The sequence below is a fragment of the Procambarus clarkii genome, chromosome 52 (genome assembly GCF_040958095.1).
Source record: "Procambarus clarkii isolate CNS0578487 chromosome 52, FALCON_Pclarkii_2.0, whole genome shotgun sequence".
Classification (NCBI taxonomy): domain Eukaryota; kingdom Metazoa; phylum Arthropoda; class Malacostraca; order Decapoda; family Cambaridae; genus Procambarus; species Procambarus clarkii.
This window is the reverse complement of record NC_091201.1, coordinates 28,383,795-28,406,113: the sequence shown is the minus strand read 5'-3', so window position 1 is coordinate 28,406,113 and position 22,319 is coordinate 28,383,795. Positions and strand designations below refer to the sequence as shown.

At 41.5% G+C, this 22,319-nt stretch overlaps 1 protein-coding gene across 8 annotated transcripts in view; it reads left to right on the top strand.

The window, feature by feature from the left end:
- Window positions 1-532: 532 nt before the first annotated feature.
- LOC123763584 (uncharacterized) overlaps window positions 533-22,319 on the top strand; it is a 114,589-nt gene continuing 92,802 nt past the window's right edge. Inside the window, exons 1-3 of one of the 8 annotated variants that reach the window (XM_045750753.2) lie at window positions 533-655; window positions 2,150-2,503; window positions 9,297-9,365. In XM_045750753.2, the coding sequence (XP_045606709.2) occupies window positions 2,283-2,503; window positions 9,297-9,365 (290 nt within the window). In that variant the 5' untranslated portion in view covers window positions 533-655; window positions 2,150-2,282. Of the gene's footprint in view, window positions 805-2,149; window positions 2,504-9,296; window positions 9,366-15,394; window positions 15,536-22,319 lie in introns of those variants that run through there. The other 7 variants (XM_069304557.1, XM_045750754.2, XM_069304558.1 and 4 more) reach the window with 7 other exon arrangements.

The window sequence follows — 22,319 nt, the reverse complement described above, 5'->3', positions numbered from 1 at the left end:
CAAGACTTTCATTTTATAAAATATTTATTAATAGGTAAAATTATTTATTATTAAGAAGCTTAGGTAAACACAGACGCGGTAATTGGTTCCACAAGTCAACAACTCTGTTACCGAACCAGTATTTACCCAGGTCTTTCCTAAATCTAAACTTATCCAATTTATACCTATTGTTTCGTGTTCTGTCTTGTATCCTGCAGGTACATATTGTATATACAAATAATAAATAAATATAAATAAGTACGGTACCCTTAGGATTTATCATTGTCAGGGACAGGAATTATACCTGTTAGGCTCTTTAAGGTCCATCCTAGGCCTCGACCGACTAAACTAAGCTACAGGTGCCACTGACAACAGCATTTTACTCTATTGCTATAAATATCCTTGGATTAAGTAAATACGGCGCGCAAATTTCGTTAGTGGAGCTGTTATTTAGCAGCAACCACCCAGAAATAGATGTGAATGGGGTGTAGTTGAGAGTCGGGAGGATAGATGGCGTGAGCGTGTAGTTGAGGCGGTGTGGGCGGCGGGGCTGAGGGTGACCAGTCACGGGGTGACCACAGACCAGCGTGGTGCTGCGTCCTGCACACATCCTGGTTGTCCTCGTGCTGCGCGGCGCTCATCTCCAAGTTTAAACCGTTGTCAACTTTTGTGTGAAGTGCTGAGCAGTTCTACTGATTATTGTACATTAATATAAATTATCACTTATGGAATACTGTCATGAAATTAATCGTAGAACTTTTATGTGTGATCAATGCTATATATATTTGGAAGTAATTACAAGATAACATTTCAAATGAAATAAGTGTGCGTAAGGAACATAATGTTATTCCAGTATTAATACAAAGTCAAGCGACATATGATTAAGAGTCTAATAATAAAGATATACATATATATACATACACCACACAAAAACGCAGTTTATGCAACTTACACCATTGTGCTTTAGCAAAGTTGTGGGTTAAACAATTCCGATCACTAATTAGACATGCATGTATTACAAAGTGTTTATGGTCAGTAGGTAAGTGGGTGTGCTCCAGGCGAGTGAGGACCTCCATTATCAACATGAAGTGGGTGAGCGACGCCTCCCAGCGTACTGGTGAGGCGTATATGTCCTCCCTTACGCAGGAAGTGTCACTTGCAGCTTCTTGTCCACCTCCTGGCCCAGCAGGGGTGTTGAGCTCCCCGGCCCAGCAGGGGTGTTGAGCTCCCCGGCCCAGCAGGGGTGTTGAGCTCCCCGGCCCAGCAGGGGTGTTGAGCTCCCCGGCCCAGCAGGGGTGTTGAGCTCCCCGGCCCAGCAGGGGTGTTGAGCTCCCCGGCCCAGCAGGGGTGTTGAGCTCCCCGGCCCAGCAGGGGTGTTGAGCTCCCCGGCCCAGCAGGGGTGTTGAGCTCCCCGGCCCAGCAGGGGTGTTGAGCTCCCCGGCCCAGCAGGGGTGTTGAGCTCCCCGGCCCAGCAGGGGTGTTGAGCTCCCCGGCCCAGCAGGGGTGTTGAGCTCCCCGGCCCAGCAGGGGTGTTGAGCTCCCCGGCCCAGCAGGGGTGTTGAGCTCCCCGGCCCAGCAGGGGTGTTGAGCTCCCCGGCCCAGCAGGGGTGTTGAGCTCCCCGGCCCAGCAGGGGTGTTGAGCTCCCCGGCCCAGCAGGGGTGTTGAGCTCCCCGGCCCAGCAGGGGTGTTGAGCTCCCCGGCCCAGCAGGGGTGTTGAGCTCCCCGGCCCAGCAGGGGTGTTGAGCTCCCCGGCCCAGCAGGGGTGTTGAGCTCCCGGCCCAGCAGGGGTGTTGAGCTCCCCGGCCCAGCAGGGGTGTTGAGCTCCCCGGCCCAGCAGGGGTGTTGAGCTCCCCGGCCCAGCAGGGGTGTTGAGCTCCCCGGCCCAGCAGGGGTGTTGAGCTCCCCGGCCCAGCAGGGGGTGTTCTTCTCCCCGGCCCGGCTTGGGTGTTGCTTAGTTTCTCAGATTTCTGACGGGTTCAGTCTCGACAATGTTTTACATTCATTAGTTTTAAACCATAATTGCTTTACATAAAACTTTTAAGATATTTATTTTGTGGCGTAAATGCAGGTGTTTGTGAACCCGGCGTGTTTTAATATACATTAACAATAGATATTATCAATATATATTACTATATATATAAATATATAATTTCACCTATATATTAATAGAGGACAAAACATAAACCCCAAATATAATTTTGTAAATGAAAAGAATGTCCCGACCGCCTGAAATCACATAAGAATTAGTCTGCCGTTGGGTGCAGAAAGCCTACCTAGCCTATTGCTTCTGAGGAAATACAAGATGGATTCCTCGAACTCACTCAAAATAGACGTATCAGCAACGTCTGAGGAGCTGGACACATCCCTGGAGAGCTTGTCCAGTGATGCGTTGAACCTGACTACACACCACACGCCACAACGGCCGTCGCCCTTCACCCTAAGATCACAGTGTGGCAACGACAGGTGTCCCATGGGCACAGGTATCGTCTTCCGCTCCAGGATCAGCCCGTCGCCCAGCAAGCAGTGAGTACACGAGTATACCCAGTTACTCATAGTCTGACTTACCTTGCAATAAATATACTCACTCAGTCGTATTCACCTAGCAGTGAGTTGAGTTAGTCTATTCACAGTTGTATTCACTAGTAAACCTTTAATATGCACGTGCATCAGTTTTGCCTGTGTACATTTGCTAATTTAGTAATTTTTTGTTTGGCACATTTTATGCTTTTGTATAATGCTAATAGCCTAAGAAATGAGAATGAAACCGCTTTTACATTTTCAAATATTACAGTTCGCAAAAGGCTTAGGCTTGACTTATCAGTTGCTATATTTATATAACATAGATACTTTAGCATAATAACATCTGAATTTGACATCATGGTTTTGTTTGAGACACATGTTTATTAAAATATAATATTATACAAATAATAAATATTCAGAGAATATATTAAGGATTTTTCTTACGTGACTGTATAGTTCTCAAACGCTAAATACAATACACTTAAGTAATTTTGCGTTAGGCAAGGATTGAGATAGATATCCGAGTCCTCACCACAAAAAACCTCGCTAAGGGAACGAAAAAACAGACTACGATTAGGTTTTCCTATGTGCCTCTGGTGTTAGTGGTGGAATTATATCCACTCCCAAATCTCTCTCCGATTCCTGTTGTTGTCTTCCATTTATGGTTTAGACACCTTCTGGTCTTCTTTCACCCTTCTCCATCTTCATTACACTTATTGGGATTGAACTCTAGCAACGATTTGTTTGTCCACTCCTGAAGTGTATCAAGGTCTTCATGCAACATTATACATTCCTCCTCTGTTTTTAAATGTCTCATTATCTTTGCACCATCAGCAAACATTGATATGTACGAGCTTATTCCCACGGGTAGATCATTGACATAAATTAGAACAATTAGTGGTCCCAGGACCAAGCCTTGTAGGGACCCTACTTGTTATAATCTTCCAGCTGGAGACCTCACCTCTCAATGTGGCTCGATCGTCTATCCTTCAGGAACTCCTTTACCCAATTTACTGTCTTTCCAATTATCCCAGCTTGCTTCTCCGTCTTGTATACCAGTCTTTCATCAGGAACAGTATCAAATGCTTTTTGACAGTCTAAGAAAATGCAATCTACTCGGCCTTCTTTTTCCTGTCGTATTTTAGTAACTTTGCCATAGACTATGATTAAGTTTGTCAGGTACAGTATGACTTTCCCCTTCTAAATCCATGTTGATGTTTTGTTACACGTCTTTGTTTTATTCATCCTCTCCAAGTACTTCACTGTTCTCAACCTGATTACTATCTCCAGCATTTTACATGGAATACCTGTCAGTGACACTGGTGTAAAGTAGTGCCTCCTGTCTCGCCCCTTTCTCGAAAATTGCGATTACATTTACCTTTTTCCAGAATTCTGGGGATTCTTGTTTCGAGTGTTTTATTGATAACCTCGGTTAGCAGGTGACAAAGCACGTCTGCAGCCTTCTTCAGCCCATTTGACTTTTTTGTATCTAGTTCCTTCAGGTATTTTTTAACCTCTTCCACAGTGCCTGCTACATCATCCAGTCTTTCATCTGGCCTTTCATCACTCTGGTCTTCATGTTGGTGCCTTTGTAAAGACCAGAAATCTTTTGTTGAGTTCCTCATACGCCTTGTTTTTTTTCCTTGAGACTTCCCCCTTGTCTCTTTAACTTTATTACGTGGCCGCTTACTGTTCTTTCTCTCCTTATATGGCTGTACAACAGCTTTGGTTGGTCCTTAACTTTTGTTGCAGTGTCGTTTTAAATTACCACTCAGTTTCCTTCCTAACTAAGACTTCCTCATATCATGCATAGGTATCCATTCACCTATACACGGATACCTCAATAGGTTGGTTTGACTATTATTCTTTTGTACTGATATCTGCTCTCTGATATCTTATTTTTCTGTTACCTGTACTGTGTACTGCTTGCCCTGTTTGTGTTTCTTTCTGGTTTCCTTGATGCACTTACTCATTTTGTCTCCCTGATTTTCTTTACTTCTTCTCTATCTATCTTTTATATGTCTCGGCGATGATATACCAAATGGTAAGTCTCTGTCTTACCTCAGACAGAGAGGACTTACCATACGGAGACCCTGCTCAGCCGTTGCTTCCATCCAGAGAATCTCTATGGGTGTTTGTATCTAAATATCCATGGAGATTCGGGATGGAAAAGTTACTAGAATCAGACACGACAATGACCATGGAACCAGAGAAACTCTCATTGTGAAAAGACAGTAAAAGAGCTGAAGCTTTTTACTAGCCACTTGCAAGGGTATATAGCAAGTCACAAGAAACGGCAATTACCAGATAACTAACTGAAAGATAACCAGTGAAGGGCCAATTAAATTTGATACTCTGGTACCCTTCTTATCTTGAGGTTATCTTGAGGTGATTTCGGGGGCTTAGGGTCCCCGCGATCCGGTCATCGACTAGGCCTTTTTTTTTTGTTACACAAACAGGAAGCAGCCCGTAGCAGCTGTCTAACTCCCAGGTACCTATTTACTGCTAGGTAACAGGGACATCAGGGTGAAAGAAACTCTGCCCACTTATTTCCGCCTCCACCGGGGATCGAACCCGGAACCTTAGGACTACGAATCCCTAGTGCTGTCCATTCAGCTGTCAGGCCACGTTAGGTCTAAACAAGATGGGAGACAGGAATCTCTGTCCAGCTATAGCCTAGGCTGGTGTCCCTTACATACCATGTAAGGTGATGAGGAATATAGAAAGATAATATAGTGGAACATCTGGTTCAAGAGTTCGTATGACAGAACTCAAAGAGGTGTCAGAATTATTACAGTTGTTTAAAGGTTGAAAGGCAGGACCCAAGAGCTGATGGTCTACCCTGCAGCACAGTGAGGTGAGTAAACGTACACTCGTATCTAAACAGTATTGTTCACACACATTGCTTCCGTATAAAAAGACTTTTATAAGAGGAAAACCTGTGGCTCGGTAAGACCAAATATTTGTTTTGGTGCATGTTTGATCATGACCACGCACGGCCACACCTGCACTGATGTCATCGCTGCAGCGGCTCGCCTCGCTTGCTGACCCTATAAATATCTTGGAGCTTGACTTTTAAAGCAATGAATGTTATTTAGTCCATACACGAAGTCGCCGTCACTCCATCAGCCACGGATGCCGTCTGGTGGATAATCTCGCCGTTTGGTGGATAATCTCAGGTTTACTAAGGTAAAGTTAGGCACCACTATAAAATACGTCTGTTTCTCGGCAGCCACTAACGTGACTTTAATTCTGCCACAGATCAATGGCCCGTTTAATTATGATCTGTACTATAAATATCATTTACATTGTAGATTACAAAGGCCTAAGGAAAAAATTAATATTACTGTGTACTTCAAAATTAAAAACATTAAGTTTGTATAATTTCCGTCACTTAACAAAACTGAATGAAATGAAAGGTCGACCACTGAAAAAATAAACGTTTCTATTTGTAGTGACCTTGAGTAGAGTGCACATATGACATGACCTTTCTGGTGAGTGTGCATGTATAACATAATCTCCGGTGACTTTCAGATTGCACACATGACATGACCTTAAGTGACTTTTTGGGGTGCAACAATCCATATTTGCTAATTTCACCCACAGTGACTATAGTACCTATAGTCACTGAATAAACAATCTGTTATTTTTGGAGGATAGGTTGCCTTAATTATCCTGACAATCCATTGGCCTAGAACCTTAAGACCTAGGCTAACCTTGGATCTCTTGGTGGGCTGCACAGCCTCGCTGGTCATTAGTCTTCCCAAAGTAAACATAGTAAATAGCAGTAATGACTAATATTATCAGATCAGACTTAATACCAAACATATTTCAAGATCTCTGGGCCGCTTCCACAACATCCATTCACCTGTATTGACGCTAGCGATTCTGGTATTGGGATTGTAATGGTCATTCCGGGTTTCAATATGTATATTACGTGATGGGCGCAGGTCAGTCACGCGACAGAAGCAACCCAACACACACATTAGCGACGGTAAAAATGAAATGTGTCCGTTCTAAACATTTATCAAGTTTAAGCAGAGATAATGGCGGGGGACGGACGCAAACATCATTTCTTTCCGTTGCTAATGTGTGTTTAGTGTTTGAGTGAGATGAGGCATTTTACTCCAGTATACTGACTGTGGTATATAGACTAGAATATAGTTTATAATATATTAGGTGAATAGATACTATGCTCAAGTTTATTTTATTGTACTTTTATTTGCACACTAGTTTTAATATGTATAGAAATGCATCTTATATTAAACTTTCCCTAGGGTTGAAAGTTTCAGCTCCCTTCAATTAGATTTTTAATATATTCATTTAGTGATGAGTCTGTAGTGTCTCTTTCTGCACCCTTGCATCTTGACACCTGTTGCTCTAATGTCTGTCTAGAGATACTTGCCAATAGTTTCTCCGCTCGTCCAGAGTCCTGGATCAGTGTACTAGTTTGCCTTGGGATATATTGTGACATAAACCGGACACAATAGTCATGGAAGCATGTAAACTCTGATTATCCCAAGACGTGTTAAAAAGAACTAACTGTTGACAAGGGTTATATCCAGTTCACCGTACATAATGACAACACTCACGAGTTGTAACAAGGAACGCAGTGCTTCTTGGCTAACATTTTAAATAGGCTGCGTGACAATTTAATCGAATTCTAAGCAGTTGGATATTATTCCAGTAACAGTATATCTAAAACAGAGTAATCCATAATAAACAAGGTATGAAGAAAGTAAGATTAATTGTCGCTAAAGCAGCTAATTATTGCCAACAATAGTTAAATAAATTGTTTGTCTAATTCAAAGAAACTTGCAGTGTAATTTTTTTGTTACACAGGAAAATGTAAACAGATTCTCTGACTATACTTTCCATAACATTACACTTAATTAAATTCACTAAAGATAATGAGATGACCAGAAATGTTTTATGTTTGGCTAAAACAGTTTTTCAGATTAAGATTGATAAGGCTATTCTTATGCTGAGACTCTTATCTCATTACCCCGGAAACTCTCACCAATCCACAGTAGTCATAACCAAGGCATACAATATACAGTATACGGTACCTTACCTTGCTTTGATTCCAGGGATCAACGTCTCCGCGGCCCGGTCTCTGACCAGTACACGTAAAACGTTCCATTATTCTCTTTCAGGTGTGAAATTAATGCTGCTTTCTGTATTATTAGTTTCGAAACAGGCCTCCGTCGAGCTATTACCAATATCTTGACAACATATTGATACCATTTTACACAATCAAGTAGCTGGGCATTAATAGCAAACTTCATACCCCGAGAACAGATTAGCCAAAAAGACACAGAGGAGAGATATGTTGCCATTCTAGTTTTCTGCCAATTGAAACAATCATAATTGAAATAATATGAAATACATGCATAGTTCTACTAAACCAATCACTAGAACACGTTAATAGGTCAATGGAAAGCAAATTATTTTAGATAACAATTGTTTTTATTGACTGGAAGCATGATAGGAAACATGTTTGACATGTATATTATTAGCTTATCATAAATGACCCGTTACCTGTTTATGTTAATGATTTTGCCGATCTCGTAGAATTGTGTTGCGTATTGGTTTACTACTGACGGTGACAGGAAGAGTGTTGTGTTCTCGAGGTCTCCCCCTAGCCACCGACTAGCCCTCCACAGGATGCAACCCACAACTCCCAGGTACCTATTTACGGCTAGGTAAATAAAGATATCATGTGTAAGGAAACGTGTCCAAATGTCTCGCCCATACCAGGAATTGAACCCAAGGCTAATTTACAGATATAAATCCTGTATGGATATGGGTTCTTCCTGTATATCTGTTTTGGTCAATCTGTTCATGGAACACATTGAAGCTTTGCATTTAATGATCTACTACTTAGCGAATTTGTATCATTATGTTCATAATGTATAGACAATTTCTCCTCGGAAGTTTGACTTGAATGTTTAAGAGTGAGACTAAAATGTTACAAGTAGAATCATTTCACATCTGAAATGGAGAATTATAATAAGTTGCCTTACCTAGATGTTTCCCGTAATAGGTAAAACTAATTAACTGTGAAGTGTTTAGGGAACAGATAAATTAGGATGAATATTATGGAACTTGGCAGATTGGCAAGATAAATCTAATAAAATGTTCACAGGTTTTAACTGAATTCAAATACTTCATACTTCCATTCATCCAAATGGATCAGTAGTTGACAATATCTCCAAAGTACATTGAATCCCTTGTAGTGGAGTGACTGAGGTAGAGACAGGTGTATATTGTATTCCTTGTAGTGACTGAAGTAAAGGGAAGCCGGAATTTTGTATGAAACGTTGATATACAGAATCTGCTTACATCATCACCTCGTTATATAATTATTAATTGCATTCCCTATTCTGTACGTGGCGATGTGGTCACCACTTAACGGTTGTGTTGCTACCGGAGCGACCCAAGTATTGAGGCGTAAAAGTAAATAGCGATCATGTGCACTTAAGCAGTGAAAAATAGTAGGCTAACTTATACAAGTCGTTAATACTCGAGCGTGCATGGCTCTTAAAATTAATGTTATTTAATTGTGTTATTGACAGTACAATATTATTATTATTGTTGTAATAAAAGATGATTTTCTACATCGACATCGGCAATACATAAAATATAAAATTCAGTGAGGCACGGTGTACTGGATATAGTTCAGTAAAGACACGTTCTTTCTATCACTACGACAACACTCTTCCAAACTCGGTGGCATATATATGTAAATGCACGTTCTTAATATGTCGTGTCCTTTTCTTATTTGAATTTCTAGAGAAGACGCAAACTACATGGAAACTCGGAGTGGAAAGAGATATGGCACATTACCATATACAACAGAAGAGTAAGTAGCCCGTGCTTGCGTTGCATGTCGGGTTGTGTTTGCCAGGTACCGGTTGTGTGTATGTAGTCTTGCTGTAGAACTATGTTGGCCTTCTGTTAATTGCAATTTGTGAAGTTTTTTTTAATAAATATTGTATTAGTTTAAATATATTTACATTTGTGTTTGACATGTATATTATTATTTCTATTATTATTGTTCTTGAAAGATGTGTGTGTGTGTGATTACCTAAGTAAACAAATCCACAAGAACCGTGACAAGGGTTCGAACCTACGTCCGAGAGGATCCCAAACGCTGCCTTAATCGACTGAGTCGACTTAATCGTATTACCTAAATAATTATCAAAGTGTAGTTACAGGATGAGAGCTATGCTCCTGGTGTCCAGTCATCGTGTGTGTGTGTGTGTGTGTGCGCGCGCGCGCGCCTTTTCGGGGAGTCGTCTGTAGGCGAGGGAGTGTAGAACAAACATTCGAGCGTAAAGTACCTGGTGTAAGACCTGAAAATGAACAAGTCTAAGGAAGAAATATATATATATAATAGAGAAGCATCCTGAAACATGGGACAAAATACATCCAGAAGCAATGAGACGATTGGACGAAGGGCAGCCAAAGAGAAACACAAAAGAAAATAAACCAGGCAAGCTGGTGGAGGAATATTGCGTCATGTGAACACAGCACCCAGGGAGCTCTTCCCAAGCTCGGAGGTCCGTATCCGCCAGCCCATGCTCCCAAACTTAATAAATATAGTTACTTATAATAACTATTTGGTGGAAAGTACCAATATGTCGTGATGGACGACCAGAAAGTTGAGTTTTGTATTACCGAATTTGGACAAAGCAGGAACATTTTTATCAACAAATGCAAGAAATAATCTAACCTCTTTTTCGCAATCCTAGGGCTAATACACGCTATCTTGGGTATCATATAGTACATATATGTGCTGTATTAGGCCTAGGAATATTCAAACACAAACAAAAAGTAGAAACAAAATTCTACTATCTGCTGGTCCATCACAGCATATTGATACTTTCGAGCAAAGAGTTTATAAAAGTACTATAATTTTAGGAGGGTAGGTTGGCGTCCGCTGTGTTGTTGACATTATTAAAGAGTTAAAAGGTGTTAGAAAAGAAAAACAGTACTTGTCATATGAGCTATACAATTGCAAAATATGCAAATATGTTTCAATAATCGTGTGTACAAATGTGTCAGTAATCGTGTGTGTAAATCAATGAATGACCTTGAGGAAGGGTGCCAAGGAAGGCGGAGTGCAGGGGAGGCAGCTCACCTTGCTGACCTCATCAGCTCCTCCCCCCCCCCCTCCCCTAACCTTAACCCATAGGGTTGGGCTGTGCAGTGAGGCATGATTTTATGGAAACTTGTCCATAAAAGCTCTATAATGGCTTAGCAATAACCCATAACCAATAAACTAGCAGGTAAAACAGCCCATGGAAAATAAAATAGCACAAAATCAATAATAACAGGTAAAATAGCAAGTACAAATAAAAACAGTCCATGACAACACAATAGCCTTGCAGTGAGGCAGCTGATGTGTGCCATGCAGACATCAATAGTTCTGGCAAACACACACACACACACACATACGCGCGCGAACAAGAGGACGCAGATTCAAGTTAAGGAAACAAAGGTGCCGAAAAAATAGTATAAAGTTTTCTTTTGCAAACAGAATGGTAGACGGTTGGAACAAGTCAAGTGAGTAGGTGGTGGAGGCCAAAACCGTTAGTAGTTTCAAAGCGTTATACGACAAAGAGTACTGCGAAGACGGGACACCACGATCTTGGCTCTCATCCTGTAACTACACTTGGGTAATTACACGTAGCTAATTACACACAAATTGACAAATAGACAAAGCAGCATTGTTCAAAGCTACAAACAGCAGAACAAGGGGTCATAGAAACAAGAGACGCAAATGAGTCAGAGACATCAGGAAGACCTTTTTCATTTGTAGAGGTGTCAGTAAAATAACAGGAAAGACTTCATAATAGCCTAGCCAAGACTGCAGACGGACCTTGTGTTATGGTGGCGAGGAGCACAGTTCACGTGTCAGTAGTGGTGTGGGTGAGAGGCTGTGTACTTGCGTCCTGGGTCAAGGTAACAGCAAATGTGAGAGATGAGACCCAGGAAGAACTATCACCTGACCCTGACCGTACTTCTCTCTCTCTACATCGCGATTTAAAAAAAAGGAAGGGATATATATATATATATATATATATATATATATATATATATATATATATATATAATGTGTGTGTGTGTAAATCACGAAAATTAACACGTGATGAAAAAATATGACAGTGTCAGACCACGAAGGTAGAATTGAAATAGGAGTTTCCTTAAGTACTTTCGTATTTAATAATGCATATTCATCTATTTTAATAATAGATCTTCATCCTTCTGAAGATGTATTATTAAATATGAAAGTACAGTACTTAAGGAAATTCCTGTTTCACTTCTTCCTTCGTGGTCTTACAGTCATATTATATATATTAGTTATATTGCATTTTATTAGTGGCACTTAGAGCCCTTAGTGGAGAACCGGTGAGATAAATGATATGAGGCACTCTTAGCTCTTAGTCCCTGATGGACTGCTGGCTATGCTTACCTCATGCTCACTCGCATCAGCATTCTTGAAGCTCTGCCAGATGCTAGAATATAATGTAGCTATAGTACACACAGTGTAGGGTATATAATATATATAAGGGGTACCAATTCTGGTGCAATTGTGGGGACCCATAGCTTTGGAGAAGAGAATAAAAGGTATTCAGAAAAGGCCTTGCATATTTTCCTGAACACTTGTTGAATATTTAATTTATTTTATTACATTGTGTTACAATTCGCAGAAAGACACATGTAGCAATTACTGTTTGAAAACATCATCTAGCTTTGCTGAGGTGGGGTGCGTGCTGACGGTACAGCAGGCATTTTCTCTCTGAATCACGACATTTAGGCGCTGGAACTGGAAACTGGCCGCTCTTGGGTCACCCACCTAGACAATAAGTCACAATAACATGGCTGAAATTTATGACTTAAGCGCACATTTTCCCCAGGCACCCAGGGTCGGAGATTATTGGCACGAACCAGTAACAATGTTCTAGATCCTTTAATGTATTTGAGAACAAAAAGTGATTTATTGGAACGAAATTTTAGAACTTTTAGTCTCAAAGGGAGTTAAGGTAAAGTAATTATCAAGAGACAGCGCTAAGCCATTACAACTACATAGCACTTTGAAAGGATATGGGGACAAGGAGCTGGAATATATAGGACGGGGGAAAGGAATGGTGCCCAACCACCTCCAGGGAGCCGGTCGGCCGAGCGGACAGCACGCTGGACTTCTGATCCAGTGGTCCCGGGTTCGATCCCGGGCGCCGGTGAGAAACAATGGGCAGAGTTTCTTTCACACTATGCCCCTGTTACCTAGCAGTAAAATAGGTACCTGGGTGTTAGTCAGCTGTCACGGACTGCTTGCCGGGGGGTGGAGGGCTGGTCGAGGACCGGGCCGCGGGGACACTAAAAGCCCCGAAATCATCTCAAGATAACCTGGACGGTCGGGGATTGAACGCCAACCTGCAAGAAGCGAGATGTCTTAACTAATTGGGAGAAGCGAGACCGTCGCCAGTCCAAGTAGTTGACATCAAATTGGTTTCCTTTTCCCAAATGCCAAGGATAAGAAATCTGTTAAAATAATCGTGGTCCCTTTAGCCAAGGATGAAACTGTCCACACTGTCACCCAAACAGTTCCTGGCGTAAAGGAGTGTTTTACCGTCTGACGTGTATGTGAAAATCTTTAATTGTAGTGAGGTAACATGAGAATGGATAACATGAGATGTGCTGTGAAGATCATTGATGAATAATAAGCCAAGAGTAGGCGACAGAGCACAATTAACCTTGTGAAATACCAGTTAATGGAGAAAGAGGCAGGAACTGACCCGTTTACAACGATAGATCTAACAGAATTTTACTCACTAGAAATATAACTAAAATAATTTTTCAAACAATTTCTATAAATTGTGTACAAAATAGTAACACGATAAGTTTGTACAGGTACAACCCCTACCCCTCCACCATCCACCGGTGTGGAAGAACACTGTCTGCCGCCACATCCGGTCACCGCTGTCAACTCCGCCCCTCTTATTTCACTTTACTGCATATTGTTATAGTTTTAAAAATCACCCGTCTGTAGCAATAACAATTTTTTTCCCAAAGAGCGAATTTACTGGGCATCATCATACATCCACCTATCATGAAATTGCTCTGAAGTTTTTTGAATTTCTACAGAATTTGATGCGTGATTACTTGGATGAATTGCAGAGAATAATGCTCAAATAATTTTATCAGTTTTTGTTTTGGTAAGACAATTGTTGAATTTAGGTAAGGAAGGTTGACAATGGGGGGTAGGATGGGAAGAGCAGCACCCAAACATGACCGCAGACGTGACAACACTGGCGGTGTGTGACCTTGAGGCCGCCCTCCCCCGTCTCTTGCCACATGTCGCCACGAAAATATTTGCTGGGCGTCCCAGTTGCGTAACATGACCAAGATTCACCACACTACCGTTGGAACTTTATATCAATCACACCTCGGCCCAGATTTTTACATTAACCATTTCATCTAACCTGCACACCTTATAATTATAATTTCAGCAAGATAAAATAAATATCATTACAATAGCTATGTATTTACATAAATTATTATACATTGATGATAGAGTTTTTGCTAATATATAAAATATTTAGATATGGGGATATTACAGGATCATAGGAGAGCTGCTGCTTATTATTATTAGTCTTCACACTACACAGTTTATTCATTAATCTCATATGTGTCATTTATTTACTAGTAGTGATTATGAGTTGAGAACGACACCAACTAGACTACCAAGGAAGGAGCTGAAGTGGGTAAAAAAAAAAAGTGGAAGGGGCTGGTATTAGTGTCGACGATTTAAATTCTAACGGTTTAGTGAGCCATGTTGCAGCCACCAATCACAGAGCCTCCTAGGCCTCTGACGTCATGAGGGCCAGGCTCTGGAGTGCCGTTCAAATTGCTGGCACTCGGCAGTAGGATAATGCAACGTTGAGAGAGAGAGAATGGATCTCACAGTGCTACGGGTATTTCTGGAGAGAGGGAGAAGTAGAGGGTATTAGAAGTAGGAGAAATGGCTGGCATTAGAACTGGTGGAGAAAGGGCGGGCATTAGAACTGGTGGAGAAAGGGCGGGCATTAGAACTGGTGGAGAAAGGGCGGGCATTAGAACTGGTGGAGAAAGGGCGGGCATTAGAACTGGTGGAGAAAGGGCGGGCATTAGAACTAGGTGGAGAAAGGGCGGGCATTAGAACTGGTGGAGAAAGGGCGGGCATTAGAACTAGGTGGAGAAAGGGCGGGCATTAGAACTGGTGGAGAAAGGGCGGGCATTAGAACTGGTGGAGAAAGGGCGGGCATTAGAACTGGTGGAGAAAGGGCGGGCATTAGAACTGGTGGAGAAAGGGCGGGCATTAGAACTAGGTGGAGAAAGGGCGGGCATTAGAACTGGTGGAGAAAGGGCGGGCATTAGAACTAGGTGGAGAAAGGGCGGGCATTAGAACTGGTGGAGAAAGGGCGGGCATTAGAACTGGTGGAGAAAGAGCAGGCATTAGAACTAGGTGGAGAAAGGGCGGGCATTAGAACTGGTGGAGAAAGAGCAGGCATTAGAACTGGGTGGAGAAAGGGCGGGCATTAGAACTGGTGGAGAAAGAGCAGGCATTAGAACTGGGTGGAGAAAGAGCTGGCATTAGAAGTAGGAGGGTGAGAAGTATAGTGAAAGCCAGGGCACTTCATACACGCTGGTTGATAAGTGTAGTGAGGTGAAAGGGGGGGTTGGGTTGGGAGGTAAGGGGTATTTTGTCGGGGAAAGCCTGAAGCATGAACAGTGTTGTGTCGGAGGGTTGCCTAGTGTGGTTGTGTTGTGGTGTGTCTACAACCTTATTCATCTTCCGACATTTTCTGGTTCAGTCTTGGGAACGAATCTGCTCTCGGGGATTCACCATATTGAACATAAGCCCGTGAGAAAACACTGGTCTCAGGAACTGAACTCAGGTCTGTAAACTGCGTACACATTCAAGCGAGGGCTTGGGGCCAATATACTCTAGTTCCATTGTCTCCAGTAACCCGGTAAATATACAAGGTGCGTACCTCTTATTGCCTTCAACTTTCTAAAATAACTAATATTAGTTTTCATTTAATTATTTTCATATTTCGATTAGTTATTTAAACAATTCACATTTAACTGTCACACTTATATGACCATGTTAAGTGCGTTTATTAAGTCTAAGTATAGAATAGCTGATAAGTTACTATCTTATTTATCATTAAAATATTCGTATCAGACAATTTATTTCATCGTAATTATTGTCATTACATATTTAGTCTCCCTAAACACATATACAATCTGTATCACACGTTACATATTGATCTCATATTAGTGCATATACACGTATCACTAATGATGGACAAACTTCTCTATATAACACTGTCATTGTTTCTCTTAAATCTGATGGAAAATGAACATTTGTCTTACATATACCACTTAAAACCCAAGCATTTGTGTTCTCTTACGAAACCTGTACATCTCTCCTCAATCATAGCAGTATATAGTTTAATTTGTATTTATTAAAGATTTTACTAGTTTGGAAACCTCGTAGAGCTTCGGAGCTCAAACCTTCATTACATCTACCACAGCCAGATGTAGCAGTTGTCTTACATCTACCACAGCCAGATGTAGCAGTTGTCTTACATCTACCACAGCCAGATGTAGCAGTGTCTTACATCTACCACAGCCAGATGTAACAGTTATCTTACATCTACCACAGCCAGATGAAGCAGTTGTCTTATATCTACCACAGCCAGATGTAACAGTTGTCTTACATTTACCACAGCCAGATGTAACAGTTGTCTTACATCTACCACAGCCAGATGTAACAGTTGTCTTACATCTACCACAGCCAGATGTAACAGTTGTCTTACATCTACCACAGCCAGATGAAGCAGTTGTCTTATATCTACCACAGCTCTCTAGGACCAGAGTTTGTTATTGTTCTAATAGCAGATTAGTGTTTGGTAATTAGAGGACTTAGATGATTTTAGGTAGAACCCTAAGCACAGATTGTCATTGTGAATAACATATAATTCATTGTGTCTGGGACAGGCAGCCAGTTTATACATACAGTACATGTTAGGTTACATTCACCTGGGCTCTATGAGACTCGAACTATGGACCCCACGTGTGTGAGGCCAAAGCTTTATCGACCGAGCTATTAAAGTAGTCTTAATAAGGAAAGTTTATAGTACATGTTAGGCTTATATTGAGGTCCCTCCCCCCTCCCCCCCAGGGTCGAATTGTTGACCCTCCCACCCCACTAGAAGCTAACTTCTGGGTACCTATTTACTGCTAGGTGAACAGGTGCATTAGGTGATAGGAAACACGCCCAGCCATTTCTGTCCCTCCCGGGATTTTTGTATATGATAATAGAAGAAACTCCTGCTTGTTATTGGGTCATACAAAACCTACTAGCAGATTTTAAAGCAATTTAACACATCGTTCTGGAGAGGGGGAAAGAAGGGAAAGACCCCAGATAGGCATAGAGAGTCTCTTGGCCAAGGATGAGGCTGTCGGCACACTCACCCAACCAATTCCTGGCCAGCATCCACTGATGTCCGCAAGTGGCGTCATAAACGTTCTTGACAACTGTGAAGTTCGACGGGCGAGACTACGGGACTATGCCAGACTGAGGAAATGTATATGTTTATCTCTCAGAATGTTCGGTAATATGTTTATTGTTTGTGATGTGTGTATATGTATGTATTAACACGATGTACTGAACGGGGTGAGAATAGCTTGAGGTACCTCATCCCTTTGTGTGTATTTTACCTCAATAAACTTATTTCAATTTCAATCAATGCGAGACTATAGAATATCGTTAATTGCGCGTAGATTTTGAAAGTTGTTTATTACAGGCTATACTAGAAGCACTATGGGGCTATACATAAGAAAATATATGAGTATAAATTAATTGAAGAGGCGAGTGATGGCAACAGCCTGACTCTGTGGGCCGTTGGGGCGGTGACGTCATATAGTGGCGCAAGGTGTCTTGTACTTGCCTATTAGTGACTACGGGGGTTGAGGTCTAGCTCTTGATGCCCCGCCTACTAGCTTTGTTGTACCTGTTGCGTTTTAATTGAACTATCCCAATGTTCAAATTCCTTGTCGAATTCGACATTAAATTTTGGATGGAGGTGGCTTCCACAACTTCTTTCAGTGAATATTACCCGTTGGCCGCCCGTACAGGGTACCTGTATCTTATATTTCTTTGACTCATTTGAGCTCCATCTTGGTGTGTTCTACGTGTTGGTAACGCTGCTTGGGGTCTTCCACGATGTTAAAACGTGTTGGTAGCGCTGCTTGTGCTCCAGCTTCGTATTCTGTGTTTTTTGTTGCACAGTTTGCCTGGTGTTCCCTGTACTCACCTAGTTGTGCTTGCGGGGGTTGAACTCTGCTCTTTCGGCCCGCCTCTCAACTGTCAATCAATCAACTATTACTACTACTAACTAACATATTTTTTCAAGTGTGCTCTTTCCTTAGCAGTCTTTATCTTGCCCTGACAGTAAGATGGCTGGTTAAGTTTCACTGTAAATACAGTCACTTTGCATTTGAAAATATTTAACATTTTCTTAATCCTTCAGACTCTTCACATACATTTATTTTATTCCAGAATGAGGGATATATATGTAAGGTTTCTTCTGAAGTTCTACACATTACACGGAGTATTTCATGATTGTTAGTGTAGCTCATTTATCATGCACCTTATAACTATCTTGTGTGTGTGGTGGGAGAATGGCTCCAGAGACACAGAATACGCTAATCCCCAATCTTCGTTTAGCTTAGTAAATTTATATCTGGGGTCGAATTACTGGCCGTTCCCAATCAATTTTCAGTTTTTAGTTACTTGAATTAGTGTACAAGTTACAAAAGTTGTAGTGTATTGCTATATATAATGTTGGCGTGGTTATGGAGTACAGTAAGATAGGAGGAAGGTGTGACTCTCAGACCGCTCAGGATGGCAGTAAGAGTGAGCGTGGACGCCAGGTAAACAGTTCCGGTCTGGATTTAGAATGATGACTGCAATGTTGGAGGCTGAAGCCTCCTGCTACGCCCACACCTGCAGCTACGTATGAACCCGGTGCTCTCTCACTCGTGGCTCAACATTTTAAAACCACTACGATCACCTTCTGTGGTTGTTCAATAAATCTCTGAACTGCATGTTTGACAAATCTTTCACCCTGTTCATGGAGGACAGAAGAAAATGTATATATGCTAGTTAGCATTGTAAATGTGTGGCCACGTCTGTGGTAGAAAATAATAATAATAATAATAAACTCGTGCCTCGCTCGTAGGAGCCTGTCTGGGATAGGAGAGGGGTTGTGGTGTGGGGAAGGGAGGCGTGGGATGGAAGGGATAGGGGTGTGGAGAGACATCTGGTGTTGGGAGACAGGACTAGAGGAGAGAGCAGTATCTAGATAAGTCTATTGGAGGGAGAATTGAGCTGGTTGCCATCTGTGCCATTTATTTTTCTGCTGTGGAGGGGGGGATATTTAGGTAGAATTTTCTGTCGCTTCTTGCAACCATTGAGGATTTGTTTGGTAATGTGTGTGTGTACTTACCTAGTTGTGCTTGCGGGGATTGAGCTCTGGCTCTTTAGTCTGTGTGTGTGTGTGTGTACTAACCTAGTTGTACTCACCTAACTGTGCTTGCGGGGGTTGAGCTTTGGCTCTTTGGTCCCGCCTTTTAACCGTCAATCAACTGATATACAGATTCCTGAGCCTACTGGGCTCTATCATATCTACATTTGAAACTGTACGGAGTCAGCCTCCACCACATCACTGCCTAATGCATTCCACTTGTTAACTGTGTGTGTTTGTGTGTGTGTGTGTGTGTGTGTGTGTGTGTGTGTGTGTGTGTGTGTGTGTGTTGGAGAGGGGGAAGGGAGGGGGTAACAAATCAAGAGTGAGGGGGAGCAAGATGGGCATGTTATATATTAATCGGGGAACCCGAGGGTGGGTGGGTTCTTGTGACAATGAACACTACACCATTCTGCCTCCAGTTTGATTCCACACACAAACTTGTATGATTTCGTATATCAAGACTGTTGTTTGGCCATATTCACATTTCATTATTGTAGTAGCATCTTATGTCCAAATTGTTCAAATTATATTATTTATATATGGTCATTCCAATTTTGAGAAGAATGGATGAGCGTTCGTATTTATTTTACATAATTCATGTCATCTATTCTTGCCAAAGTCTCAAAGTTAAAATACGAAACTATAATATTGTATAAATAATCTGGGTACTAGTTTGTTATATCAAAGTGGATCCTAAATACTGTAGATTTTCAAATATACTTTTTTAATGTCTTTACCCTGATCAATAATAATGGATATATATATATATATATATATATATATATATATATATATATATATATATATATATATATATATATATATATATATATATATATAATATATGTGTGTGTGAAACACGAAAAAATTAACACGTGATATTAATGTTAAAACGTATAACCACAAAAGAAAATTAAACGTGAAATACTTGAGCTCTTTGTGTTAATTTTAAAACGTCAGAAGTTCTGGCAAAATGCATACTGAAGAAGTATATATGGACAGGAAGAGTGAAATCTGAGGTGGAAAGCATATAGAAATAGCAGTTATAGGCACTATATAATTTTTAGAAGAGAGGTTGCAGTCTTATAGGGTGTCATGTAGGAAGCATTGAACTTCATAACATGTTGCACAATATTTGAATTACTAATCACGCTGAATTATGTGATAATATGGATGTATTTTTGACAACACAGCTGCCATCTATACCATAATATTTGTACATGCAGTTCCTGCATGTGCAGGAACTGAGCCAGTTAGGCAGGTGTCAGGACCCAGCGTCACGCCCTGATCAATAATAATGGAAGTCCTCCCGACTCCTGTCACGCGATATTCCACGGAACAATTAACTAAACATAAAGACTTTTACCCCGTTAGGACATTTTTGTCTGTTTTGGCGCCAAACGTCGCCGCTTCCACATGGTATACAGCATAACATGAATCGCTGTGAACGACCAGGAGTAAAATAACTGACTTTATTTGTTGGTATTAACACAGTAAGGTACATCTGCATTTGTGCAGCTGCCCTCTATTATATAAAGGGCGGTACAGAGTGTGTTAAGAACTAGCTGTGTGATGCTAAAAATCCCCATCACACAGGATGGTTAGTCATTCCGGGCCATGTGATCAGTAGCCTACACTGGCAAATTTTAGGTGCATTATGAGGATTTCCTCAAGAACACGAAAGTTGAGTAAAGTAATTGATTGCAACACTCTAGGTACCTCATGCCGGCGAATCTGAAGAACTTGGCATTCAGTAGTGAGGTTATCTTGAGATGATTTCGGGGCTTAGCGTCCCCGCGGCCCGGTCCTCGACCAGGCCTCCTTTTTGTTGCACACCCCCAGGAAGCAGCCCGTAGCAGCTGTCTAACTCCCAGGTACCTATTTACTGCTAGGTGAACAGTTGCATCAAGGGGGAAAGAAACTCTGCCCATTTGTTTCCGCCTATACTGGGAATCGAACCCGGAACCTCAGGATTACGAATCCGAAGTGCTGTCCACTCAGCTGTCAGGCCCCTTGTCAGGTGGTGTGTGAGATCATTGACCTAGTAACTTCTTAGCGCGGGAAAACACGCTAACACAACCGTTGAAGTTAATTAGCCGCCAAATAACTAGCACAGCATTTTGGCGTAAATAACTTAAGATTATAAGTTTAGCCGGATAAAAGAGTTTTGCTGGCTAAGTTTAGCCAGATAATAAGTTTGGCTGGATAATACGGAAACAAGTTTGGTTGCTAAAAAAGAGACCAAGTTTGGCCAGATAACAATTTTGGCCAGGTAACAAGTTTGGCCAGATAACAAATTTGGCCAGATAACAAGTTTGGTCAGATAACAAATTTGGCCAGGTAACAAGTTTGGTCAGATAACAATTTTGGCCAGGTAACAAGTTTGGTCAGATAACAAATTTGGTCAGATAACAAGTTTGGTCAGGTAACAAGTTTGGTCAGATAACAATTTTGGCCAGGTAACAAGTTTGGTCAGATAACAAATTTGGTCAGATAACAAGTTTGGTCAGGTAACAAGTTTAGCCAGGTAAATTTAACCGCATAACAAAGTTGGCCAGATAACCATCATCATCATGGCCGTCCATGGAAGGTGAATGAACGGCCGTCTTTCATTCACCATGGAAGGTGAATGAACGGCCGTCTTTCATTCACCATGGAAGGTGAATGAACGGCCGTCTTTCATTCACCATGGAAGGTGAATGAACGGCCGTCTTTCATTCACCATGGAAGGTGAATGAACGGGTCTTTCATTCACCATGGTAGGTGAATGAACGGCAGCCTTTCATTCACCATGGAAGGTGAATGAACGGCCGCCTTTCATTCACCATTCATTCAAGGCTAAAACAAAAAGTATGGCGCGACCTTGAGACGGGAGACCGGTACTGGAGGCGGTTACACCCGTTTATGGTGAGACCTCCAGAGGGGGTGGCGGGAAGGACCCGCCCAATAACATTGTGTATATCCTCCCTCTTCCTTGTTTTGACTACATAACAATTACTATATTTTACAATTACTACAATTGTAACACCGCTCTATTGTATACACATTTACATAACTCCCAAATTGGGGAGGGGGGGTTCCCTAATTTTATCAATGCTTTATACCTTACAAATAAAAGACGGTGTGTTTATATTTTGTACCACATGATATATAAAAATATGGACAATATAGTTATCGTTTATCTTTTTAATTATTTGTAGAATGTTCATAGTGTTTGATAAATTTGATCG